Source organism: Clarias gariepinus, chromosome 13 (assembly GCF_024256425.1).
Source record: "Clarias gariepinus isolate MV-2021 ecotype Netherlands chromosome 13, CGAR_prim_01v2, whole genome shotgun sequence".
NCBI lineage: Eukaryota > Metazoa > Chordata > Actinopteri > Siluriformes > Clariidae > Clarias > Clarias gariepinus.
The window spans coordinates 27,194,329-27,222,242 of record NC_071112.1 but is presented as its reverse complement, the minus strand read 5'-3'; the positions used below and the strand labels follow the sequence as shown (position 1 = coordinate 27,222,242).

General features: G+C 35.9%; 3 protein-coding genes across 3 annotated transcripts; 2 read left to right on the top strand and 1 right to left on the bottom strand.

The window, feature by feature from the left end:
- The first annotated feature begins 967 nt into the window (after nucleotides 1–967).
- LOC128535323 (uncharacterized) lies at nucleotides 968–6,223 on the top strand. The gene is made up of 6 exons (XM_053509197.1): nucleotides 968–1,085; nucleotides 3,789–3,874; nucleotides 5,068–5,179; nucleotides 5,293–5,428; nucleotides 5,904–6,132; nucleotides 6,218–6,223. The coding sequence occupies exons 1-6, from the start codon at nucleotides 1,019–1,021 to the stop codon at nucleotides 6,221–6,223; spliced, it is 636 nt and encodes a 211-aa protein (XP_053365172.1). The 5' UTR covers nucleotides 968–1,018.
- A 5,459-nt stretch (nucleotides 6,224–11,682) lies between these two features.
- On the top strand, nucleotides 11,683–15,410 carry LOC128535382 (coiled-coil domain-containing protein 150-like). Its single transcript, XM_053509263.1, has 6 exons — nucleotides 11,683–11,866; nucleotides 13,197–13,276; nucleotides 13,594–13,746; nucleotides 13,826–13,928; nucleotides 14,103–14,146; nucleotides 15,209–15,410. The coding sequence occupies exons 1-6, from the start codon at nucleotides 11,728–11,730 to the stop codon at nucleotides 15,374–15,376; spliced, it is 687 nt and encodes a 228-aa protein (XP_053365238.1). The 5' UTR covers nucleotides 11,683–11,727; the 3' UTR covers nucleotides 15,377–15,410.
- Nucleotides 15,411–15,585: 175 nt separating this feature from the next.
- Nucleotides 15,586–24,396, bottom strand: jkamp (jnk1/mapk8 associated membrane protein). Its single transcript, XM_053509262.1, has 7 exons — nucleotides 24,274–24,396; nucleotides 23,653–23,729; nucleotides 20,819–20,973; nucleotides 19,617–19,823; nucleotides 18,718–18,899; nucleotides 18,204–18,280; nucleotides 15,586–16,869 (listed from the first exon to the last, which is right to left on the bottom strand). The coding sequence occupies exons 1-7, from the start codon at nucleotides 24,275–24,277 to the stop codon at nucleotides 16,651–16,653; spliced, it is 921 nt and encodes a 306-aa protein (XP_053365237.1). The 5' UTR covers nucleotides 24,278–24,396; the 3' UTR covers nucleotides 15,586–16,650.
- Between the last annotated feature and the right edge of the window lie 3,518 nt (nucleotides 24,397–27,914).

Sequence of the window (27,914 nt, the reverse complement as noted above, 5' to 3'; positions counted from 1 at the left end):
TCACAAACAATGCATCGCTGCAACACAATCGTGATTGTACTTCTCAACAATTACTATATAAAGACTGTGTTATGAGTCTTAGATAGGGAATACTTCTATACGCATGCAACAATGCTAAAAACTGGTGCTCTGAGGAAGCAGACAGACAGACTGGGAGAAAAAAGGTGAAACAGCCAGGTAGAGAAATAGACAGACAGTGAGACCAACATAAAAAGAGACAGACGGATAATTAGATAAACATTCAAGTAGATAGATAGATAGATAGATAGATAGATAGATAGATAGATAGATAGATGTTTCACAGGTATAGTAAGAATAAGAATAGAAAATACACTGAGTGCTGCTCGAGGCTGAAGTCTAAAGGCTTCTCAGCATGCGCGTGATTCATTTCTTGGAACAACAGCGCCGTCTGCTGGCCATGTGAGAAACAGCATTTATCCTTACATTAATCTCACCATTAAACGCGTCCTCTATTTCCCTAATAATGTCATGCATTCATCAGGTTTGCCCTTTTTATAACGCTAGCATAAAGGAGCTGAAGAAAGAAAGAGAGAGAGAGAGAGAGAGAGAGATGTAGGCAGGTAGTCGTCAAAGTGGGAAAGTTTTCTTAAATAAACAAACAAATAAATATCTAAACAATTACTTTAATAAACCAATAAATAAATACGATTTAAAGGTAATTATTGTTTTATATAATAATAATAATAATAATTATTATTATTATTATTATATTTTATCACTCTTTTCAGATACTGTAAACGTTTATTTCTGTCTAAAAAGAATTATAACAGTTAATTTATAATAATCGGGGGCGTGGTTAGAGTATCTAGGGGCGTGGTTAGAGCGTTAGAGAAATTCCTTTGATCATGCCGCGCGAGGGGGGGGGGAGTTCTTTATGGAACAGTTGTTGTTATGACAACGCGTCCCGTACACAGCACACAGATGGCGCAGAGCCGCAAAACTTTCTCCAGCCGCTTCCACCCCATTCAGTCTCTTTTTATTTCTCACTGTTTCTGTCATGGCCGCGTGTTTAGTACCAGACTTTCCAGCTGTGAACATTGCACTTGAACATCTGGGCGAATTAGGTAAGAGCACGAGTAGTAAATAAATTAAATTAATTCATTAATAGCCCTATCAGTCTTTACACTGATGTTTACACCGCTGGAATTAAATATCATTATGGAAGTAGTTTCACCATAGTTTCAGCATGTGAATATCTGCTTAGCCACAGAGAAATAACATTTTTGCTGGTTATTATTTTAAATGCATGCACGCATATTTGGATGTTTTATAGGTTGTTCATGTTTTTTGCTTCAAGATAAATCAATGAAGATCTAAAATTCATATCATAAACACTGTGTTGACATAAAGAAACTGTAAAATTAAAACCAGGACAAAAATAAACAAGCAATGTGCAGCAAAAAAAGTGCTTGATGTAAAAAAAATCTGTAAAAATCACACATAAAAAATCCATGGAAAAACCTTTATAAAACCCAACATGAAACGTGAAAACCACATGAGTAAATTTCATCTGTAAACTGTGATTCTTTACACATGATGCTCAGATGACTTTGCCACAAACCACAACTCATCACACACTGCAGCCATCAAAGAAATTAAATCCTTCTCTAAGAGTCTTTAACATGTTTGTTATGCTCAGCTGCTTTTATACACACAACTACAGTGTCTTGCACAAGTATTTAGTTAAATTTTTCAGTTTAGTGTTACAGCCTTATGTATCTACACAAAATTGACCATGAGTAAGTGTTCATCCCCATTACTGTAAAACCACTACATTTATTCTGGGGCAACTAAATGCCATCAGAAGACACAGCATAAGTTGAACCGAGTCGACCTGTGCATGGATCGGTATATGGTCTCACACTCAGTATGAATACACGATTGTTGTTTTTTACCTAAATTTTGTCCTGATTTAAGCAGCAATACATACATTATTGAAAATGGAAAGAATACAACACAACTCCTGACCCATATGCTATGTCCTACAGGAGACCATCGACTAAGTGTCAGTTACCAGGCAAAGAGAGAATTAATAAGAAAATAAATAAATAAATCTTTTAAGAGGCCAGGAGTAACTTTGAAGGAGAGTGATCCACAGGCCGAGGTTGAGGTTTGCCTAGGATCCGGTGCGCTCACTGCCTTGGCCTCAGTTTACTTGCTGCTTGAGGATTAGTGATTCTTTTAGAAGAATTGAGTTACTGAAATAAAATTAATCATCATTGAACTGTTTTGTACTGTTTGTATGTTTCTAATGAGAGCTGGTTAAAATCTAGCACTCTCAAATCTAAATCAGTGTTCACTTGATACAGTACAGTATTTATTGTATAGAAATAGATGACAGATCAGTGAATCAAAAGGTGCTTAAAAACAAAATACTCTAAGCACCATACATAAAAATGCAACCTATTTTATGAGTTTTATTTCTTATTCAGGGTCTATTGATCATTTTTAAGTAAAATAACCAAAACTCTAGAAATCTATACGTGCTGAGTTTTGCTACATACTCAGGGCACTAGACAGGGCAAACCCTGGACTATCTAAAATCCAGTGCAGTCAATTCAGCATCTAGCCTTTAATCTATACTATTATATATGTACTATCTTATGTATCTTATACAGTTTGACTCACGGTGAGATGCGGTGTTAGGCCCCTAGGCTGCTGCAATTGCCCGTCAAAGTTCCGCTGACGTTCTGCGAAGTTCTGCAAGGTCTGAAAGCTTCCGTAAGGACCGCCAAAAAATTAAACGTTCAATTTTTTGCGTCAAAAGATGGAAACGTACTCACAGTGCCAAAACACGCGGTGAATCATGATAAACCACTACGGCCACCGCGCGAAACCGCATAGGTGAGATAGGGGTATTAGATACAAAACCAGGTGTATACAGTAGGTGGGAGGTGTAATGCCCCAGATGTGGGCTGGAATCAAAATGAATTTCAGTTCTGATCTTAATAACATATGGAAAAGATTAACTTACATACGACCTGTATATTAAAGGGCACATATTATGCTTGCTTAAAGGGCACATATTATAATTAACTTTTTTAGTCATGTTTAGACATTTTGTCAGGTCCCCAGTGTGTGTCTACAAAAAAACAACAACTTTTGATTGTTTAAATTGGCTGGGGTTTAAAGAAGCTGATTAGATTTTCCCCCTCCCTAGGTTTGTTGCTCAACTCTGCAGGTCTCTGTATGGGCGTGGCTCAGCAGTAACTCATTTATATAGACATTAAAATGGCATGTTTGAATGGGGTCTGAAACAGAGAGAGAGATTGAGGTATGAAATAATTATTACTAAGGGCCAAAAAGCATGCACTTTGGGCGAGCTCCGAGATGTTAAATTGTTAAAGAAATAGTCAAATATACCTCAAAGAATACCTTTGACTTCCTTCCTATTGAAGCAGTTCATAGCTTTATTCAATTGAATATAAGACAGATTTAAACATGCACTATGGATGTACTAGACTAGTATATTTTTAGTGCATACAATACATCCAAATCCGCATAATTTCCTTCAGTCAAGTAAAGCAACAAGCATACTTTCTGTGACTGTTTGACATTACACCCCTGACACAGACTATCTGCTAGGTGTTACATCTCTCACAACAAGCGTCTCACGGCTGCTGATCCTGTGCATGAAGTCCGCTCTGTGATCCTGTGTCATTGCACACCATTAAAATTCTGAGTGTATTTGCTTTCCTGAAGCTCATTTTCACCCGAATTGCTTGGGGCTTATCTGAGCTGATGATGTGTTTGTTTGTACCTGTTAGATAAGCAGCTGAGAGCCGAAGGAGTGTCGTTCAGTCAAGAAGCCAGCCATCACCTGAGCGAGATAGCAGAAGCCATTAAAGAACTGGTAAAATAAAAAAATAAATAAGTAAACATCATCACCTCGCTCTTGTTGTGATTGCTTTGTCATCAAACACATCCTGATGAAACCTTCAATACTGAAACATGAACGAAATATTTAGTGAAATTTTGGTTTAAACAGGTTTGTGCTCTCTTTACTGAAGGCAAGGGATTGTAAATAATTTTTTTGTCCTTACAGGGTTTAGGTTAAAGGGATACTTTAACAATACAGCTTCTTTAGTTTTTTACTGGATCTGCCAGGCTTCCACCTGCAGCTAGCAAGTTAGCTTATGGTTACCAGTTTAGCATCATCTAAATCATCACACAATACCGCGTTCGTGTTTCAGATAAACACCCATTGTTTACTATAAAAATGGACAAAAAGAATATTGCAGAAATAAAAACAGTCACATTCAAGATTCTGGGACATAGGTGATGCCTAAAGTTTAAAGACTGGAACGTCATATAAGCGAAAGTGGGAGGTAACCGAGTACATTTAACTGAGTAGATAGGGCTGAGTACATTAAGTACATATTTCACGTAAACTACATCACTTTTCTCTAGTTTTACTAGAGAATGCTTTTTACTTTTATGTCCTACTTAAAATGCAGCAGATATCATCTACTTAATGTATAAGTACATTTCTGCAAGGCATTGTGTTACCTAACACAGTGGTGTGTAGTATTGAAGCGCGACTTTCGCCACTTGCTGGCTATTATGTGTAATTGCATGACTTGCCTTTCCTTTGAGAAAAACCTAATAACATAAAAGTTGTTTGAAATTAAAGGAGGAGGTAGTTGCAGATGGGGACAAAAGCAGAACGTTTCTAGTCAGAAGGGAGAGAGAGAGAGAGAAAGAGAGAGAGAGAGGTTTTTATTGTGAAAAATCCTACTGTAAAAAGACCTTACTTTTGAAAAGCCCTGTATTTTTGATTCTTCTGGACTTTAACTCAGGTACACAAGTAAATGGAGGACTTGTACTTTTACTTGAGTAATAATATTTAACACAGGAAATTTGTGTACCTTGCCCACCTCTGCTTATAAGTAATTACATTCATAGATAGTTCTTACGTACAACTACTCCCTTGCACAACCACTTATTTGTTAGCAACATTCCCACAAACTTAAACACTGAAACTTCATTCACTACATGTATCTTAGCCGTTTGTCTCACTTTATTAACATCAGCTTAACCATTTAGGAGACATGCAGAAAAGCCGTGCATGAAGAGCTTGAGGTGGAAACGATAGAAACGGGAAAACTCCGCCACCAGCTCATGAGCCAGCATGACAATATTATCGCTGAAATATCAGGTAAACATTTGGCACCTGAACATGATCTCTTTTGAGATGTAGCATTATACATGACATTGTGTATGTGTGTCTTTTCAAGCACATAAATATACACCTGGTTTGTCAATTCCTAGCCGCCGTGTCCGCTGCTAGGGATGCAAACGTGGCTGAGTTAAATCAACTCCAGATGGAGATAGTAAACATCCTGCAGGAGATCGAGTCCATGGAGAAGAGACAGAAGCTTCTGAAAGAACAGAACGTCCTACTTCTGTGTGTATTAGCAATAGCATGTTAGCATGGTATACAATTATGATTATCAGTTATATTAGAGCGCTATTGATTTTTATTAGTCAGAAGGCTAATAGCTGGAGCATTTGACAACATTAGCCATATTCTACCAAAGTGAACTTGACCTATACTCATGATGTAAAAGTTATTTGTATATAACATACAAAGACAAAGAACATCCAGAGACGAGAAGTGATCGCAGTAACCTTAATCATGTGGTTCTTGGGGGGTATCAACTTGAGATGATAGATAAAGATGGCTTGTGTAGCTTAATAGTTAAGATGTTGGACTGCCAGGAAGTTTAAATCCCTTCACTGTCAGATGGAAGTGCTATGTCACAGCCCTGAGTAAGTTCCTTAACAACATTTTGTCAGGTCTGTTCTTTGAACGGATTCCTCATTTGGGTTCATATAAATAATTCTGCTAAATGAAGAAATGTTAATGAATATTTCTGTAGTCCAGAGCAGCAGCTCCTGAATGCCGCCTACGCCGAGGTCATCGAGCAGCTCAACAGCCAGTTGTCAGAGAAAGCTGATACGCAGATTACCCTAAATGAAACAAAGAATGAGATCCAGTCTACGAAGGAGAAGATCGCTCAGGTGCACTCAGCAAGGAAAGATCTACAGGATAACCTGATTAGGAAGAAGAAGATCTTTGAAGAAACTAAGAAAATGCTTGAAAAACAGGTACTAAAAGTGTATCCTGGTTTAATAGAATCTGGCAGTAGTCTAATTGCAAATCACAGGTTTATATTAATGTGTCATGTAAGAGGAATAAAACACTTGGAGGTGCGCTTTTTAGAGGAAAAAAACAGCTTTGAGGTAGTTTGAATAACTCTGCATCATCACACCTTCTCATTACTCAGGTCAGCTTTTTACTATTACACAATGACAGGACAGGTTTTTGTGGTTTGCTTGTTTTTTAGATTAACGAGATGTTGAATGCCATTCAGAAGCAGACGAAGACGAACACTGAGATGCACAAAGAGCTGGATGTGGCTTTAGCCCAGCTTGAGAAGAAAGAGGAAAGAGCTGACAGTTTTTCAGACGTAAACTGTGTTCTGTTTTATTTAAACTCAATGCAGAATGAAATGTAGGCATGCTTTTACTACAGGAACTTTTCAGGAACCAAAACAAGCACTCGACTTTAAATGTGAAATACAATTGATTTTATCACACTAAATAAAAGTGATCTTAACACTTAAAATATACAGTATATGAAAAGGAAACTGGGAAGTGGTGAAATAAATTTAATAGGTGTGAGGCCCAGCAAGTGGCGCAGTGGTAAAGTGCTTGCTCCATCATCCAGAGATTGCGAGTTTGGTTTCTGGGTGATGCTTTTGCTTCTCGCTGGAGAGAGCTAATGGGCCAAGCTTTCTCAACAGGTTGGGATGGGAGGCTCTACAGCCAATCATGGGCGTCTGTAACTCACCAATAGCCCTGTTTTTCGAGTGTGTTAACCCGCCCTCAAGGGGCACAAGTGAGCAGTTTGAAAAGATGCAGTTGGCTGGTGTCACATGATCCAGAGGCGACACATAATAGTCTTCAGCCCTCCTTAATTGAGTAGTAGCCTTGATGTGGGAGCCGCCCGCCAAGTGGGAATTGGATACAACTAAATTAGGAAAGAAAGTCTAAAAATTTATAGGAGTCTATAATATCACCAATATATTGCTGCATAAATAGTACTAGTTATTTATCACATTAATCACCAGTTTAAACTTATTTCACATTCAATATTTATTAGCACATGCAGTTCTGCGCAGAAGTCTTGAGCCACCCTCCATTTCTTTGTATTAAATTAAATTAAATGAGATAGATTAAATGAAAGAAATGGGAACAATTGTTTTACTGTGACAGGCAAAGATAGCCTGAAAATACAATTTAAAAATTGGTGGTTTAAGTAATAACCTCAGCAGCAACCTCATTTCCCCTCTCATCAGTTACAACAACTCAGCATTCAGCTTTACCAGTATACTTATCAATGGCCTAATCTGTCATCATCTTCTTCTGTTTCTTCTTTTTAGCTTTAATGATTCATAGGTCACTGTGTGGGCGGCACGGAAACATAGTGGTTAGCACTGTCGCCTTGTACCTTCAGGGTCTGTGTTTGATTCCCGCCTCGACTCTGTATGCATGGAGTTTGCATGTTCTTCCCTTGTTTGGTGGGTTTCGTCCCACATCCCGAAGACTAATTTGGCTAATTGGTGTTGCCAAACTGCCCATAGTGTATGAATGTGCATGCACATGTCTTAACCAGGTGTCCTACCACATTCATAAAAATGGAAATAAATACAATTGGCCTCCATGGTCCCTAGTTAGACTATAGAGGTTCTGGCTCTTTGGAAGCAGCAACACAGGGGTGTCTCAAGACATTTGTACAATACTGTAGAATAGCACCTGATCCAAAACATACTCTCATTACCTTTGCCTTTTTAAAAGATATTTTGTATACTACTGTGCAATTTTCATATTGAAAAGTCCCAGCATGTAAAACATGCAAAATTGTAAAATGTTTTAATATTGAAATCCCACATATACCCATCCTTCCTCCTTTTTTGTTATTGTTTTTTTTTTTCAGCAAATATCAGTGTTGGAAAGAAGTTTGGTCAGACTTAAGACATCACACCAGAAATATGAAGAACAAATTAAGGACAGAATTGAAAAATCAGACGAGCTCACTAAGCAGAAGTGAGTAGCTGGTGTAGCTTCATCTTGCTTCTACGCTTAAAAAATTCCTTTTTAATGCCCTTGTGTTATCACCAGAGAGCTCTGTGAGAAAAAGCTACAAGAGCTGAGAGAGACACTGAACCTACAGCTGTTCAGCCTTCAGGAGAACATCAGAACGGTAGGAAATGTGCTGAGCAAACTTTTATTCAAAAAAAGAAGAAGAAGAAGCATCTCTTTTTTTTTCCCTCAGAAAGGAATCAAAGCACTAAATCCCATCCCTCAGATGTGAGATTTAAGGCATTGATTTGCCGCTTGGGCTAACTCTTGCTGAGCTGAGACTTCATGCTGTGCTTTTGAAAAAGACCTTCAAAGGTGCATGGTGTAGAGATGACCTTTATCAGAGATGAGGACTGGACCAGACTTTATGGCTCACACCAAGCGACCAGAGAGTGTCACATCTGAGCTGGTTAAAAGATAACTGCAGCAAAATCGACTCAGATAAACCTTCAGATGATCTGTTTCGCTCCAGTTTACTGAGTTTTTTATTTATTTTTTTATTTTAAAAGTTAAAAGTAGACTGAGTAGACCAAAAATACTCAGCTTATATTGGTGCAAGAGATTATAATGCAGTTGATTTTTTTTGTAAAATCAATGATGTTTTTTTCCTTATAATTGTTCTTTTTAATAATATCAAGGAACATCCATGAACTAACGTGCGTCCTAAGACTTTCCCCTGATTTCATTTGTAAAAGTGCTTGACAGGAGTAGCCGAAAGAAAGTTTATGTGGGGTAAAGCATCAGTTTTGGTGTTTATTTGTGTTTTGTGTTTAGGTGGAACGAGAGATAGAAGAAGAACAGAAGGAGAACAGCGTTCGTTTTGAGGCCATCTCTCAAATTTCATCCTTTTTCAAAGTTCAGAGGGAAAAGGAAGATGATGCATTGGCAGATCACAGCAGTCTAAACAGAGAGTTCATATCAATTAATACCTTTTATGCTTTATATACTTACTTATTTAATTAATTTAATGAACTTTAAACTATAGCGCTGTTGAGTCCTGGATTCTGATTGGTCAATAGTTGTTGATTAATTTTCTATTACAGCAGCTCTGATATTAGTGCAAGTGTATATTAATGCACTCGCTCTAATATGTTATAGTTTTGATAGCAACAATTAGTTTTCTGTAAGGAGAAATAGGATTGTGTAATGTTTGTGGTTACGTTGTACAGTAATGTCTGTAACATTTCTCCAATGTCAGCACCAATATAGGTAAAGATGTAAAGTTCATCTTAAGCCTTTATTCATCGCATATACATTACTACACAGTAAAACTCTTTATTGTTCACATACCTCAGCTTTGTTAGTAGGCTGGGATCAGAGTTCAGGGTCAGCCATTATACGACGCCCCTGTAGCTGACAGGGTTAAGGACTCAAGGGCCCGACAGCAGCAACCTAGCAGAGCTGGGTCTCAAACTATTGACCTTCCGATCCGAAACTCCATGCTTTAACGAACCGAGCCACCTCTGCCCCCTCTTCAAGACAGAAGAGTTTAGATTTCTTGCAGTTTGCAGTTATTAATATGCTGACATGTTGTTTGTTCTGTATCACACATATTATGCACTACATAGAAATACAAAATAAATTATGTAATAAAAATATTTAAAGGTACAAAACACATGAGTGTGGACTTTATGGAATATTTCCCTTTTTTTTCTTTTAGACTGGAAAAATCGAAGCAGAGACTGGACGAGCGTTTCACCTCCATCGCTAAATATAAAGTTGAAATCAAAGAGATGGAGGAAGAAATGAAACAGCTTTATGAAACCAACAGGTACATTATGAAAGCTTCATGCAGGCTAGCCTCTTTTGCACTAGCAGCTAATATCCAAACTATGTTGTATAAGTGTGAATTAGCGGCAGAACTGAGTCAGTAGAGACAGAATAAAGGTTGATCGTAAGAGCAGTTATAATGATTTTCTCTTGGTCTCTCAGGGTCACAGTGAAGCTGTTTCAGAAGAACCTGGTGGATTTGAAGGGGCAGCTGGAAAAGGAGAAGAACAGCAGGTTCATTTTATTACTAATTCTGAAATGGTATGTTAAAGTTGTATATTCAGTATATTGTAAAGTGTTTTTTTTTTCAGGGCAGCACTTGAGATCGAGAGAGAAGAGCTCTGTGTGAAGATTGAAACTCTAAAAGAACAGCATGAAGACAGCATAAGGAAACTCTGTTCAGCTACCGCCGTAAACAAGACAAGATACAGTGAACTAGCTAGGGAGGTTAGAAACTTGTATTAAAGAAATACATTATTGGGGGCTTGTGCTCACGTGTGTGTGTGAGAGAGAGAGAGAGAGAGAGAGAGAGAGAGAGAGAGATTAAATTGTACATAATCCAAATTCTAATAATTACAGAGGTGTTTGGATGGGGAAAATTTTCCCCGCTGTAGGACAAATAAAGGTACAGTATATCTTATCCTAAATATTAGTTGTTTTTATAAAGATTCCTTTTTTCGTTTGATGTACGGAGCCCTTAAAACCCAGAGCAATTTTGCCATTTTTTGTTTTGATGTTTTTTACAGTACTAAACATATAAACATGGGGTCATATTTAGGAAGTATAGAGTGACGTATCTTCTTTTTCAGTGGATTTTATTTAATTTTAACCAACTATACAAAAATGACTGAGCAGAAATGTTTTTTTATTACAAAAATATTCTAAAAATATGCTCATTTTGACTACTACACTACTGTTATAACCAAGTTTACTGTACAAAAATGTTGGTTATTTTTTCAGTGAAGGGGAATGTGCCAAAAGTCTTGTCTGTGGTAATCACTCACACACACACACACACACAGTACTTTAATGATTCTTATTATATTTTATAGAAACTGGAGCTCCAAGAACACGAAGCCATGAGCTCGGCAATCACAGAACTGACAGAGCAGATCGCCACAGCAGAAGACGAGTGTAAACAGAGGGAAAAGAAATATAACGAGGAAATAAAGCAGCTCAACGTGAGAATGGATTGTGCAAAAGTTTTTGGTGCCCAGCCATTCTGTAAAAAAAAGTGCAAGAAATATAATTTTCATTTACATAGTTTTTCTAAATATTTAATATTATAAACCACATTCATGACCTATTATGTGATTTTTTTTTGCAGAGGCAGAAGGACTGTAGCATTTTAAGCACAACAACTATGATTTGATTCAATTTAATGTTGCATAAATTATTATTACTTTGCATTTTGATAATTGGGTTTATTATTGGGTTTAGTTACAGGATTTTTTCAGAGGTCTTTAAAACTTTTGTGCAGTTCTGTGGAATACAGCAGAGTTTTTATTCTGGATTTTTCCTCTTAGTATTACTGGATATCCTGAATTACATAGAGCTTAATAAGATTCATTATTTTTCTACGGCTCCAAAAACATTAGACACGCTCATAAAAAATAATAGGCAAATGTATCTCTATGGTGAGGAATAAAATAATTAATTTGTCAAATTATTAACTTGCTATGCAAATTTATGTAAATATGTTTTATTGACTATCTTTTGTTTTAGCTAGTGGATCTTCAGAAGTCTCTCTCGTCTAAATAAAGAATGAGTTTTGTGTTTTTCTGAAAGATGGAGGCGGACTCAGTTACTCGAGCTCAGCTAGAACAAGAAAAAGAGCTGAAAGATCAGGAGTCCGTGCTGTCAAAAGTCGAGGCTCTGTTTGAGGTTGAGCATTCCCGAAATCAAGCCCTTAAACAACAAACAACTGGTACACACGAACACGTACACGCAAACATACACACACACTTGACGTTAAATATGGACAGTTCCAATTATCTGGAAGATTAATTTTGTAAAAATTTCTATCATATTAATCTTATCAATTGATCAAATAAGATCAAAGGTACTATCAAATGTAGTTGACCAAAAAAAAAAGGATATCTCATGAAATTTTGTGAAGTGTCCTGTGTAACTGTTGGTATGGTCAAGGTTTTTGTGAAGCAAAGTCCTCCGTGGTTTGTAATGGTCAGGGGTCACTGGATGTGCAATTAATCAAAAGTAAACCTTGTGGGTTTTTTTTTTATTAAATATTAACAGGCATAAGATAAGATAAGATAAGATAAGATAAGATAAGATAAGATAAGATAGTCATTTGCCATTTCTACAAAATTTTAAACACAGTACGGTGATGATACTCTTACCTGCAGTAAATATTTAAATGTACATCTGTGAATGACCAGGTGGCTCCGAGCTCACTGCAGTCGTTTCTGTGAATGCTCAATGAGTGGAACGCTTGATCCTTAAAAACCCATGGATAAATTGCAGAAGAGACACATCTGTCTGTAAAAAATGTACACACAATCATTCACCGACAGCATGTGCACATTACATAAACTCGCCTAGGAGGTATTGCCACATCCCCTATACAGTTCTGACCTCGCCCCAAGACATTATCACATAATTGGGCCATTAAAGGAGTTCCTGGGATGCCAGAGTTTCAGATGTGAAGCCAGACTCCGGCATACTGCGTGTATTTTAAGTTTTAAGATCAATTTTCTTTAGTGTGATAAAACACTGGGATAAGTACATTAGTGTAACAGAGATGTAAAGGTAGTTTTCACTCTCATAACTGTCTCTGTTATTCTGGACAATCAAAAGTCCTAGTTTGACTCGAACACTATTAATTCAAAGAGACGTTGAGCAGCAACATCGAACAGGAAACAATAATCACAGTAAGAATGTAAAACAAAAACAAAGATATAAGATACAAAAACAAATTTCAGACCTCTGGGAATCTAAGATATACAGTTAGTGTGTATACTGTATATACATGTTACTACACAAACTTCACGGCCGGTGTGAAGTGCAGGAACATTCATAACACCCGAAAGCTATTCTAAGGCACTAATATACATCTCAATTTTGATTTAAGAGAGACGTGAAAAAGCCCAAGCTTTTTAAGCCCTTACCATATTAATATTTGCTAGCTAATGGAATAAAAATTTGCATCACATGCTGAATTTTGGGACTCCCTACATATCCAATACGATTGTCTTCTTTTCTGCTATCTCAGTATTTTATTTCCTTCTTATTTTTAGAGCTCAAGGCCAGAAAATCTCACCTGGAGCTTTCTATGCGGGATGTGAAAGAGAGAACAGCAGCAATGCTCCGGACGAAGGTAAAACAGAGAGAACCTATTCTCTTTCATAGCTCACTAGCATTCAGTCCATAACTTTCAATTTTTTTCCCCTTTTCTTCTTGAATAAGAAAAAATGCAAAGAAGCATAAACTCTTCTGTTCTGCAAATGACTTAAAGCTACTGCTTTTTCACCTCTGACTGACACTGGAGTCTCCTTCCATTAATGTTTAAATGAATTACAGTTTCCATTACACTATTAACAAAAAAAAAAAAAACACATTTCTTATCGGTTTGTGAGCCGTTGCTATAGAAATCATGTATTAATAAAGTTGTTGATGTATTTAATACTGTTGCAGGAAGATCTGAAGAAGGAGCTGCAGACTTTACGAGAGGACCACATGGAGCTCCTGAGCACTCAGGCTGAGCAGATCCGCGCCATCGAGAGGAGCGTTTATGAGAACGGACTGATGCTGGAGCAAGTGAACATGGAAAACAGTCGTCTGCGTCTGGTAGGTCAGGGGCTCATTAAGCGCTAGGCAGATCATCTACAGCAAGTCTGAGTTACAGTAACGACGGTTATAATTTTAGTGTATTGAACAAATGAAGGAGGACATCATTAATGCAAGGAAAGAGAAGGAGACGCACACACAGGAAATGAGCTGGATGAAAGAGGAAGTGCAGTCCATCTACAGTGAGTCTGTGTTTCATTTAGTCTGTATTATTTATACATATATGGTACAGTATGTATAGCATGTCCGATTTTACTTGTTGACTTTATAATCCAGCTCCTAATTACTTCTTTAAACTGAATTGTAACACACACATCATTTTGTCATGCTTATAATCCAATCTCTTATTTCTACAGTAAGATTGGTGGATGCCTGGATTACAGATAAACTGGCTACAGAGGTACACTTTGTGCTGTATAGCACCACATCCTGAGTATTTTATCCCTCTTATATGACAGCAACTTGCAAACTCTTTAATCTTTATTTATTATGTGGTGGGAGCGAAGAACACAAATCCTGTACATGATTAAAAATAATAGATACTTTAGGCAGTCGTCTGGTGCAAAAGTCTTTTGGTGGGAAGCAAACAAAATTAAAATTAAACTTAATAATCGCCTGTAAATAGCCATAAGAAGTGCTGGAAAAGCACAGAGTGTAAACTCGGCCGCGATCACTTGACTGCTGCTTAATTAGAAGATCAGGTCAATCTGGTCCAAGCCTTTTAACTTTTTTTCTTTCTATGTTTGATGGGGTATTTTAGCAAAGAAATCACAGAATTTTCTCTCATATTCAGCTGGCTTCCACATCAATCACTATTCAATACATTAACTAACAATCTGCTGACCGTTAATAAGACTCGTTGAGAATGGTCAAATCACATTGATTCGCTAAGAGCAAAATTGGGAGGGTTCAGGGCGCACAGTGCTGCAGCCCAAGGATGATTTAAAAAAAAAAACAATTAGAGCTCAACCTCAAATTACACGCTTTTTAAAAAATTTACGTAACTACAGAGACACTCATTTGTCCAGCGGCCCCGCGTACACGAACACAAATAAACATAATACAGTTTAGATTTGTTTTTTTTTTTATTGTAAATAAATTATATTTAGAAATACAGTTGAATATGGTGACTAAATGACTATTTTAGTATAAAAATAAATAATTATGTTAAATAATTACATGTTAAAGTAGCATTCTTCTCTGCCTAACTTTAAGGGGGATGTTAAAGGACACTGGTGACTTCTTTTATAAATGTTCAAAACAATATTTGTTAATTATTCAACACCTTCTAGTCAACCAGATTTGAGAACTCAAGACCATTGTGGTATTCTGGAAATTACAATATATATGACAAACATACCTGTACAGAGCCTTTGTTGGTTGCATACATGAAGGTTGAATTATAAAATAATTCGGGGGAAAAAATCACTAATTAAAAAAATATATATACCTGTTGCTGTAGGAATCTGCAGAAACAGACCAGAAGTTCTTGGAAGCGATGCAGATGTTTATGCTACAGGTCCAGGATCAGGAGCGGCATCTTGGAGACATTAACAGCAGGCTGGAGGCAAAGTTAAAGGCCATGAGCACGGTGCTAGAATTGGATAAACCTCAACAGAAGCTGCTGTAAATAAGAGCTAACAGATTTCTAAAGATGTTTGCCTTTTTAATTGCACTTGACCACGCTAAACGTGACTTTAGAAACAATAACAAGTATTTTTCCCTTTGTAATGCCCAAACTGCATTTTTCATCTTATCTTAAAGAAAAAAAAACAAGCATAACAGAATGTACTTTATTTCATGGACATTGCACAGAATAACTATAATCGTAACTATAAATGAGTTTAACTTATTGTGGTGTACAAGGAATAATATAAAAAAAAAAATGACAGTGATATTTATAAAACATGAGAAAAGCCAAATTTGTCACATTAACACATGAAACTCACCAATGGCAGTGTATTTTTTTTAATCCTTTATATTGCACTGAACAATAAAAATCTGAACAGTTACATTTACATGCAGGAGTCAGAGACATTTTTTTCTAAATATTTTCTCATATGTACAAACACACAAACCATGCTTTTAAAAAGTCTCTACATATATGGATATAGAGATAAAGAGATATATCACGTACACAGCAGGTGATCATTATTTACCCAGAAAGACATTTATAATTCTCACATCACACATGCGATAGTTTGGCACAAAGTAGTTTGCAAAAAAAAAAAAAAAAAAAAAAAAAAACTCAAATAACAGTATAAATAACATTTACAGACCAGCTGTAATAACAATGTAGAGAAAGAAGAAAAAATGAACACATTCATCATTATACCTGTACAAATTAACATAAACAAACATAGGAAAATGTACCTTTCAGTTATAATTTAGCTCAGATGCAAAGCAACGAATGTTCAGTGTCTCTACATAAGAAGAATCAAAAAGGAAAAAAAAACAAACCAGATTCCAAAGACTTTCCAGCATCAGGGCGCCGCTTTAACACCCATATTTTTCTGATAAAACAAATTTCATGCAAACTTAAAGCCTTACTTCTTTTTCTTTTAAACATTTTTACTTTCTCAATGAATTAATTGAATTATTATTTAAACTAAACATGCACAGAACATTGATTTGCTCTGGTTGAGGAAAAAGTTTAAGACCTGCACAAACTGTACACTTGTACAGGTTTGCTCAAATCTCTTAAAGCTAGGTAATGTTATTTCTAAATAAACACTTGTTTAAAATAGCAGCAAAGATTCACAAATAATTTATTTGAACTGAACATGGAACTTTATAATTACTTCCTGCAGGACAGACAAAAAACTTCCTTTCCAAAATTAGTCTTGTAGGTTGTGTACTGAGAAGGTAATAACACCACACAAACACACACAAGTCCTCAGTGCCTTAGTGTCCGTTTCCTCCTTCTGATAAAATGCGATTGGGTTCGGTGAAGCGGGCTGTGAGTAAATAAAAAAGTGCGGGTCCAGGCACAAGGGCCAAGAGCGGCAGATCCTGCCCGAGTTTATCCAATCGGGAGATGGAGATGATGCCATAAGCATGAAGGAGCCAATGGCTGAACAGCACCACCAGGCGCTTCTTTTTAGCCACAAGGTTCTTAAAGGACTGCACAGAGAGGGAGAGAGAGAGAAAGAGAAAAGTGTTGTCATCAGTGCATAAGAAAAGCTGAACATTTTAGACCTCATTTTAAAAATTCATTTTCTTATTCATACCTTATTAATTTTAGCATTTCTGGAAATGTATTGCTATAAGCAGTCAGTTGCATAATGCTAAACAAGATACACCACCACACTGAATTTGAAATGAAACATAAAATGTCCTAAAAGAGTGCCATTAACCATTCAGTAATTACAGCCATTTCTATTTGGTCGAATCTGAGCAGACAGTATATCCATATACACTTTATAATTTATCCTGCTGCTTATATTAGCGATCAGATTATCAATAAGCACCAAAGACCCAGTTCCATTTCCAGCCAGACAAGCTGGCTGGAAATCTTTACCCATTATTCAGGTACAAGACAGACTTTCTGATCTTGTATTGTCTTGTAGTGTCTGTATTCATTTCATAAAGCTCTTTTCTTGACTGTACACTGTGACAATGACATGTATAACTCCTCAAGAGTGTTCTTAATTCCCCTAGATGTTATGAAAGGGTTCTTCTTTACCGTGGACAGAACTCTGTTTTTTTCAGCCTAATGATAGTGTCCTTCACTTGCCTAGACATCTCTTTGGACCACATGCTGAGTGTTCGAATGAACAGCTACCAAACACAAATGCATTTGTTCCATACCACACTTCTTTCAAACCCCTGGAATTAAAGCTGAAAATTCTTTAATCATTTGCTCACATTTTGAGTGTTTCATTTCAAATTCAGTGCGGTGGTATATAGAGACCAAATGGCAAAAAAAAATAATTTCTTTGTTCCAAAATCTATGGACCTGACTGTACATGTAAATTAATATGTTTACATGTTTTTTTATTGATAACCATGTGTCTATAGATTAAATTAAACATTTATGTATTTACTGTTTATCATTATAATAATAATATAAATAATAATGATGATGATAAAATATTATCGTTTATTATTTGCACATTAATACTTAAGACACATTGTCTATTCTTAAAATGCACAAAAAAAAAAAAAAAAAGAAAATGGAAAGGGATTTAGGGCCAATGTGTTCAGGCTTTAAAAGAATCCCAAGTCGTAAGAAAAAAAATGACTAATATGTAAAATCATATTAGAAATATTAAACAAATTACAATCTGGTGAAATAAGTCTAAGTTAAGGTTTGCATTACAGACTCATTTACATTCACTTTAAACCTAAATGTTTGAAGCAATAACATCAGTGTGTATGTGTGTGTGTGTGTATGTGTGTGTATGTATGTGTGTGTGTGTATGTGTGTATGTGTGTGTGTATGTGTGTGTTTTCACCTGGATCTCCGAAGCAGACATGTACACAGCCAGCGTGACCAATGACAGGACCAGAATTATGTAGGGAAATGCATAATCTGTTTTCATACACACACACACACACACACACTTTATTCACCACTTTTGACATTATAATAATGTTTCACTTCTCAAAAACTTTTGCTCTTGGCTCAATATAAAATGTTCAAAGTAAGGTAAGGGGGAAAAGAACCTGTGACAAACTCACATGATCACACAGGAACACATGACTAATGAATATATTGTTTAACATAAAAGAGAGGGAGTAAGCTTTGTCGCTATTTTAGGCATCTTGATAAGAGCAATGCTGTTTGGATGATCCCCTGCCTCCCCTGAATGCCACGGTGAGGTCACAGTGATCCTCAACTAACAATCACTTAAAGCAGTTTAGGCTGATTCAGTAACGAAGCAGTGTTTAAAGGGTGAAGTGTGGAGGAAGAGTGGGTGAGTGGAATATTGGAGCACAGGCATGGTGTTGGAGGAATTAAACACTTACAAAGAAGTCCTCCTCCAACTGCCTGCAGCACGGTGAGGATGGGAAAAAAGTACAGTGCGGCATAGATGCTTTTAAACCGATCGGTCTTCCCCAAACCGCACGCGATCTTCTTCACCAGCAATGGTCGAAGCAGCATCATTAACACCAGGCAGAAGGCGTAGTAGATCAGCACCATGGTGTAGCTGCAAGACACAAACACATTAATATTAGAGATTGGCTAGGGGGGGGGTTCTGGGAAATTTAGGTATGAATTGCGATTCTTTAGTGTGCTGATTCATATACATTATCACACTGATTTTAAAGTTTTTTTTTTTTTATTTACTATATTTATAAGAGATGCAATGACCAGAACTGTTTTTTAGCTTGATCAGCCATGACCATCTGCAACAAGTGCATTAGCTTCTGTGTGAAGCAACAGAAATGAATTTTTATAGCGTTACAAAATCAAAAGTTTCACAACCTAAAAAAAGCCGCTGATCAGCTTTTTTTATGATAATAAAGATAATAATAATAATGTTTAATAGCCTTAAATAAATCTTTAATTAATCTTTAATTAATAATAATTATGGAAGATGACAGACGTGTGCTTCTCAATAACAAATTGAACTTAATCTTAGTTAAGTTCAAATTTCAAGTTCAATGTCAAAACAGGCTCCATTTATTTAATCATGTTTGTATCACTTGTTAAGCAGCTGAATAAGGCTAATGTATAAAACTTTCAATTTATGAAATTTTTACTCTAACTTTTTTCAAAATCAGAAAAATATATAATATTGAAAATTTCTAAAATCGTGATAATTACAGAATCTTGATACTTTCAGAATCAGGTATACTTAATACTTCTGACCAATCACAATCCAAAACTACACTTTTATATACACTCAGACAAACACACTCACAGAGGGAAGACAGCCTCCTGGGTGCAGTGCAGTGTGGTGATGTAGTCTGGACTCGGGTTGTACAACATGGTGTACCAGTCAGAGAGCATCTCCACCCTGCAGGAGCGGATGGTGAGCTCACCCACCGGCTCATTCAGCAGCAGAGTGATGATCGCCGCCACGCTGCACTCGCACAATGCCGTCACATGCTGCAGCACTGCACTCGAACTGCACACAACACGGGCACACTGCATCAGCATTACTGAGACCACATCGGCTCCCACCTAATACTAACACCTTACTAAAAGCCCTACAAACCTGTAACTCTAACACCATCAACAGTAATAGAAATCAATATGCAACATATATTGCATACCTTCATCATGTCAAAGTTCAGCTAATAAACTACAAAGCTATAAATTGTTATTTATAGAATGAACTAATAAAGTATAAGAAAAAAAATCACTACAGCTTTTAGAAGGAGATTTACATTCTTTTTATAATAAAGAATAATAATTTGCAATATAAACAAAATAAAAATATTTAAAATTTTCCAAAAAAACTATTCATTGTCCATAATGGACCACACTGGACTACTTAAATAAAGCAAGAGAAAAAGACAGAAACTGTCAGTAAAGGCTTATGTTACGTTTGAGCTGTAGATTTTGAAACTTTTAGTTCTGAAAGTTAAGTCGCACAACTTAGTGTTTTTGTATAATTATTTATTTTAATGTGTGCCTTAGTTTTTTTGATACTCAAAGTCATTTAAAATACCTTTTTTAGTGGTTGCATCTGATAAAAGGCTTTAAAATAAGAATGTATAGCACTGTAATGCACTTAATGCATCTCAGTCAACATTAAGTTATTCCTTGTATTGTAAATAATGACTATTTTTTTTTTTATATAAAATGCTGTATGCATTAAAAAATAAACCAAAAAGAATACCAATTAATCTTTGTTTCTCTTATATATTTTACATTTCTGTTTAATTAAGCAAAATAGCAGTTTATCCGATTACTCAATTAATCGATTACATTTTTGGTAGAATACTCGATTGTTAAAATATTCGATAGCTACAGCCCTACTTCATACATTTCAGATCCACAAAAAAAATTTTTAAAAACATTTACATTGTTACTATCAGTTCAGATTTCCAGCATTATGACTCCTGTGTAAATACAATGTTAATAATGATGATACAGAGGTGTAAGAAATGCCTTTACCTTTTCTTGCCAGAGTACCACTCGATGAAGAACCAGTGCAGGACCAGCGGCAACATGGCCATAAAGCCCAGGTAGAGCCAGTCATAGAGCTCTGGAGAACCTGTACACTTCTGACAGATCTTCTCCAGGTTTGCTCTCTCACCTCGGGGACACACCTGTCCGTGCATGAGAGAACATGACCAGCGCAGTTATGTAATGAGTTTATTACAACCAAGCACATATTCCCAGTTAAAATTGGGAATAGTGTGTTTGCATGTGCATGTGTAAAGACACAGAACCAAAAACACTAGGGATGTGAATTACCAGGGACTACCCAATACGATATCACGACACGAAAGTGCCAATATTATTAATATTGCGTTTCTGTAAGTATTATGATTTTAAAAATATCCTGATTTTTTTCTTCTGATTTTGTTAAAATTTTAAGACCCTGAAAAGGTTTATGATTATTATTTATTTATTTTTAAATCAATAAATATTGTTCAACAGCTTCACAACTGAATGGAACATGAGTAATTAAATGCTGCCATTTCTTTTTTCAAATTAGAAAACTAATGCTACAATACAAGCGTTCAACATTTTAATTCATTCTGTCACCCATCATATTTACTATTTCTAATAAAATTTAGAAAATAATTTACTCCTACCACATGGGATGCTGGTGTGGGAATGCTTTACAGTGTACATACAACCTGTAAGATTACAAAGAAATGTGACGTTTTACCGCCTCCGAAGTCTTGAGCATGTTTTGATCAATTGCAGTCTCTATCGTGCTTGTTTTGTGGTGTTTTCAGAGGCGGCGTTACCATTAGGCAAAAGTAGAGCCTACTAGAACTAGAACATAGAGCCCAAAACTGCCACAGCCCCATGACTTAAGCCTAACTAAGTAGTTTTAAATCAGCACTTTTACCATTTAAAAATAATTAAAATCCACTTGCTGAAATAGCATTAGAAAGCCTCTACGCCATGACCCCCCCCAAACACACACTACAATGGTACATTCTCTGTGACGAAAGCGGAAAGTTATTCACTGCAGTTTGATTGCGGAGCGGGAGACTTTTATCTACAGCCATGAAACGAAGTTACAAGTGGTGCATAAAAAAACGAAAATAACGGGAGGAGAACAGACTATTATCAGGATCTTTGGCAAAGGTAACAATTTTTTTTTACGCTTGTGCATAGTCACAAGTTACTTCAAGTCAACAATGTCACAAGAGAGGCTGTCTGCACTTGCTAATCTCTCAATTGAGCACGAAGTCAGAAATTCAGTGGATATGGAGTCAGATATAACAAAGTGTGTTGAAGCCAGAGCTTGCAAAGCCAGATTTTAGTGTCTTGGCTTACACTATTTACCCCAGCCATGCACACAATGAGACTATTATTTAAAATATTTTTTAATTAACATTATTTTCATATTACTCTTAATCCAACACCATAATATTCGTATGTTTTTTCCCACCCACTAAATCTCATTTGATAAAGGAAGACTATTTTAAAAAAGTAAATGATAAAAAAAACAGGGAGAAGAAATAAAGCTAGAGAAATACAGTACCAAAAGCGGAGAAGAGAAAGTAAGACATGAAAAAAAACATTTGAGGAGAAAGAGAGAGACATCCAAATCAAATAAAATTAATAGGAAAGGAGGAGAGAGATGCAAAGAAAAAATGCAAAAGAGGAAAGTTAATATAGTGATGACGAAGAGAAACAGTAAAATGCATTAAAAGGATTGGAAGGACAAAAAGAAAGCAGTCAAGTAGCAGGAGAAAAACATAAAATTAAAAGCATTAAAGGGACAGAAGAAGACAGATAGACAAACAGACTGAAGAGTAAGACAAAGACGGGAAGGCAAGGATAAAGATAAGAGGTAATCATTTTAATAAGTATTCTTTGATATTATTTGTGTCACTCCATTGACCTGTCAGGGGTTTTCTTACTTTAGTGAAACAGCATAGAAGACAGAGGCCAATCATCAACTATTAATCTGCTGATCATGTTGAAATACAAAGGTAACTAACAGATATGTAAACTGACAATGAGTTACATTTTAATTGTAGAAAATTGTCTGTGCATTAGTTAATCTGTTAATGTTCTGTTGTTTTTTTGTTTTCTATTGTGCTGTTCTAGACAGCTGGATAAGATTGCTGTGGGATGACGAACGAAAGGAAGTTTAAGGTAAGACTTTTGAAAAAAGCACTGCAGAGGGCCCCATATCCATGACCGCCTTGAGCCCCCAAATTGCTAAATCCGCCACTGGATGTTTTGAGGCAGGTGTAATCGTGTGTAATAAGTGGGTTTTAAGACTAACTTCCTTGCAAAGTTTGAAGGTAAAGGCATATTTAACATGCAAATTTTGTTAACGTAGGCCATAAAATGTGTTTCTGTTGCACCACTCAGAAGGCCTGATCAGCATTGTGATGCATGATTTGGCACAATTAAGAATCATGATTTACATCTGAATTCATTCGATCTCTAAAAACACAATGATAAATAACATTTACTGCTAACGAGCAGATACTGTAGAGCAAGACACCCACTGCAGGGAGGGAAATGTTTACATTAACACAAAACTTGTGATAGATATGTCATTAAAAAAAAAAGTGACATACACTACATTTCACACAAGAATATTCATTCATTGCATAAAGAACATGCAAAATCCATGCACACAGACTTAAGGCGGGACTCAAATTTATTGGAGATGCAAGGCCTCATTGCTACTCTCAACAGTTTGATGTCATTAACAGAATGAAACTCTGGTCTCCGGTGGAGCTCTGTACCTCTCAGATGTGACAACAACATAACAACAATAATAATAATAATAATAAGCCACTTACCCCACATTCTCCAATTGTCCCGTTAATGAAGCTTTTTCCACAGTAAAGGCCCGGGCAGGTTGAAGTCATCGCCACAGCTGCATTAACACACAACCATAAATAATTAGTCAAATTTCTCAACTAGGCTAGTCACCTAGCATGATGGCTAACTCGCTGATTAGCTAGCTATCCTGGGGTTTTCTAAGCATTTCTGTTATATTTTATATAAAAACGAAACTCCTAAATCGAAATTCCTACTGTTCTTTTAGCAATTAATACGAACGTCGTGTAAACGAAATGTTTAAGAAATTGTTTTTAAGGGTTTAGCTTAGACAGAGAGCCCGAGCGAGCTAGCTTGTTGTTATTTTCCACCCGTATCCGTCAAAAGATCCCGCCCCTTGCACTAGGATTGGCTTCTAATATTGTAATGCCGTCAAACAACCCAATCAAATAACTGCTCGTGCAGCCTTCCTGGCAAACAACCAATTGCAAAGGCTTTTTCAAAAAACAGGTGTAAAAAATATTACCATGATAGCCAGCTAGCTATCATTAACGTTACTTGTTCCCCCCTAAATATACTTCAAACTGTAGATAGTTTTGCGGTCATTTAAGAGAATGGTTGCTACTTTGGTGTATACATACCCATTACACCACTGTAGATCCACCAGCTTTTATAGAGAAGATTTTTTGAAGCTAGTTTAGCTAACTACATTTGCCAACAAGTAGCTTAGCAACGGCGCGAGCTGAAACTTAACTGACTCAGTAAAGTCTCTGGTAATGATGAGTCGATCACAGCAAAGTCGACTCATTGAATCGGTTGGCTCTTTCGAGTCAAAAAAAAAAACATATATATGACACGTTTAATAAATATGATCTGTTTTGTTCACTCCTTATCCTAAAGAGGCTAGATTTTATTAAACAGGTTTAAATACTTACGCGAATAGAGTAGAATAAAAGATACTTTAAACTTTAAAATTATATAATTTATTTGGGAGCCGATTCTTAACGGTGAGCCGAGTTACTGGAGAGACGGTAAACTATTATTTTTATTTTATTTCCCCATTTGCTATGTGGGACCCGATTAAAAACATTTTTATCAAAAGAATAATGATACGATTAATTCGTCTTTCAAATTCAGGATGTACGGGGCTAATTAAAGTGTGAAAACCTTTTGTGCGACAAAAAAAGGCAAGAATGTGGTACTGATGAGTACACTGTACAGGGATGGGAGAATCTGTGGCCAGGAGCTACAGAAACCAGAGATCATCATGGTGTATAATGCCACAAAAGGAGGGGTGGGCAATATAATACAGCTGCAAAAACTTGTGTGTGATGCTATTGTAGTATATGTCTGACACTCATGCCTTGTGAGGGAGGGAGGGGTTAAGTAAATATTAGGTGTTAAGGAAAATTTATGATATTTTTATTATTCTAGGTTGCGGCCAGCAGCAACCAAAAGAAGAAGCGCTGTGAACTGTGTGGACCCAAGATGGACAGAAAAAGACAATATACATGCAAGAAGTACACATGCAACACACACACAGTAAAACTCTGCCCCTCGTGTGTTGTATGGGCTGGTATGAAAAGGCAATGTGTTTAGTGGGGCTGATTATGTTGTCTAGAGTGACAATGATGTGTAAACTGACATAAGTGGGTTATTTTTCTAATTAATTTTGAATAAATAAATATTAATACTTAAGAAAAACCTTGCTTCATTTGTAAATTTGTAAATTTTTCCACGCATATTGAATATTATTAATTTTTCTTTTTTATTACATTTTATTAAAAAGGGCACTGGTGGCTTAATGGTAGGTGTTTTGGGTGGGTTTGATTCGCCTGTGTTTGATTTCCAGCCAGTGTTCGGAAGGCCCGGGTTTGATTCCTAGCCAGTGCACAAACCCCCCAGCCACTGGACACAGTGCCGGTCCCAAGCCCGGATAAATGGGAGGGTTGCGTCAGGAAGGGCATCCGGCGTGAAACCTGTGCCAAGTTAGTTGTGCGGACTGGATATTCCACTGTGGCGACCCCTTGCCGGGAACAGCCGAATACTACAGCGTTACATTTTATTTTAAAAAAAATCAAATACAAAATGAGCAGCACTGTTAAAAGAGCAAACATTAACTATATATCCTGTTAAGTTTGCTTGTAATAAGGATGAAGTAAACATCTGTTGAGTATTTTAATATATAATATATTGTGTTAAATTAAAGACCCAAAAATGCCGCAGGTCCACCAAATCCATGAACATTGGCTGAATAACAAAAATATGAACACCACACAAAGGTTTAAAATAATTAAAAGAATAAATTATTTAAATATCAAATATTTTAATTTTATTTGTTATAATCATATTGTTTGTCTTTACTTTAGTCAGAACTAGTTCTTTCAAAGATATATTTACTGCACGTTTCTGTTAGATTTTGTCACAGCATCCCACAAAACTGGCTGGACAGAATTTTTGTGAAACTTCTACAGTACTTAGATATCTGCCTGAAGTTTAGCCTGCACCCAGTGAAATCAAAATAATAATAATAATAATAATAATAATAATAATAATAATAATATCACTGATTAAATTATGATTATTATTAAAACTGATCAGCTTATTTTTAGCTTTTTAACTGTTTCTACAAACTTTTTAACCACCGACGGGTACTAATGCTTGTAATAAATAATAAAAGTTGGACTAAAATAAGTCTCATGTACTCGGCACATATAAAATTTAGAAATTAACTCACGCAGAAACAATAGAAATAGAAATCTTAATAAAACATTTAGTGAACCGGACCATTCCAGATTATAAAAACAGGACAAAACATCTAACAAAATAAAGAAAACTTTTACTATTAGTCATGGAATTTAATATATTTTAAGGTATATTTAATATTTGTGTTTGGTCATTTTTGGTGGTTTTTTTAGGTTATTTACTTATGTAATTTTATTTTAAATTAGACCGAAGTAATTTCGTAAAAATGTATTCAATAATAATAATAATAATAATAATAGCGGCCAACTCGACGAAGTGACTCTTATTCTAAAATAGTATTGGGTTGCCTAGCAACAGCATTTGCGTGAGCACGGGGATGGCCCAAAACGTTTATGATCATCATATTTTAGTTCGTGTGTTTGTCTGCTTAAATTGATCTCATTTGCGTTGGTTAATATTTGTTTTATTATTTTATTGTTTAAAAAACATACAAGGACAGCAATATCGACAAAAAATAATAGACAGATGTTTCACAAGTCAGGATCCAACAGTTCCGTGATACAGCATGTTTTTTTCAAACAATATAAATTTAAATTAAAAAAAAGGTGAAACCTCACACCGCAGCATGGAAAAGAAAGCCTTCTGCTATTCAGTAGAGTACTAAGTACTACGAGCCAATAAAAACGGAGCTCTGTTGTCAAGGTAACACTTCCCCACATCACAGATTTTAAACGCAAGACTTTGGTTGCCATGTTGTTCCGGTCAAATCCCATTTACGTAATATTGTGTTTCAAGACAACGTCTTTTGACCCTGGTGAAAATATTGACAGCGATATTTTTTATTATTTTACATTTCGTTGTGTTACTTTGGTATTTCCGTCAGAATTTAAATCATTTAAAATGGAAAATTATTTATTTTATTTGTATTTCTTTATATTATACTCGTCTGTCACATGACGGGCATTGGTGGATTGGAAGAACCAGGTTCGATTCCCACCCAATGCCCAAACTGTGTTGTGCCGGTTCCAAGCCCAGATAAAAACATTAAACCAGCGTTTCACTAGTGCTTGGATATTCTCAATAGAACGTCTTTATAAATATTATTATAATTTAGAAATATAACTAAAAATAGCCTATTTATATGTATTTTTTCTAAATTATATTACTTATAAAAACTTGAATAATATATTTATATTATATATATTGTTTAAATCTGAATTATTTGTCATTATTGTATGTATATGCAGACAGATTTAATAATAATAAAAAAGTTTTATATAGGTGTGTGTGTTTTTTTTCTTTTTCTTTTTTTATATATAAATGCTTTGTTTATGATCTGATTTAACCGCCTTTTAAATTTGGCACTTTTATTTCCACAAATAAAAAAAAGTGGAAAAGTGCATTGTAGTAATTTCACAGTAATAGAAGTAGATTGCTGTCCCGGTTGTTATAGCATTGTGGCTATGAAACAGTTCTCCAATCTGGCAACCCTGAACAGAGCCGGAGGAGGGGAGCTGCACAATGTCCATCTCAACATGCACAAATAAGACTGTGCTTCTGCTGCTGCTTCATCAGA

Excerpts from the sequence above, each read along its gene's own strand:
- LOC128535323 (XM_053509197.1), top strand. The coding sequence starts at position 1,019 with ATGGCCGCGTGTTTAGTACCAGACTTTCCAGCTGTGAACATTGCACTT. Across the intron at positions 1,086-3,788 it reads TGAACATCTGGGCGAATTAG|ATAAGCAGCTGAGAGCCGAA; the intron begins GTAAGAGCACGA and ends TGTACCTGTTAG. Across the intron at positions 3,875-5,067 it reads CAGAAGCCATTAAAGAACTG|GAGACATGCAGAAAAGCCGT; the intron begins GTAAAATAAAAA and ends TTAACCATTTAG.
- LOC128535382 (XM_053509263.1), top strand. The coding sequence starts at position 11,728 with ATGGAGGCGGACTCAGTTACTCGAGCTCAGCTAGAACAAGAAAAAGAG. Across the intron at positions 11,867-13,196 it reads CCTTAAACAACAAACAACTG|AGCTCAAGGCCAGAAAATCT; the intron begins GTACACACGAAC and ends TCTTATTTTTAG. Across the intron at positions 13,747-13,825 it reads AAAACAGTCGTCTGCGTCTG|TGTATTGAACAAATGAAGGA; the intron begins GTAGGTCAGGGG and ends TTATAATTTTAG.
- jkamp (XM_053509262.1), bottom strand. Across the intron at positions 20,974-23,652 it reads GGACAATTGGAGAATGTGGG|GTGTGTCCCCGAGGTGAGAG; the intron begins GTAAGTGGCTTA and ends ATGCACGGACAG. Across the intron at positions 18,281-18,717 it reads AGTTGGAGGAGGACTTCTTT|ATTATGCATTTCCCTACATA; the intron begins GTAAGTGTTTAA and ends GTATGAAAACAG.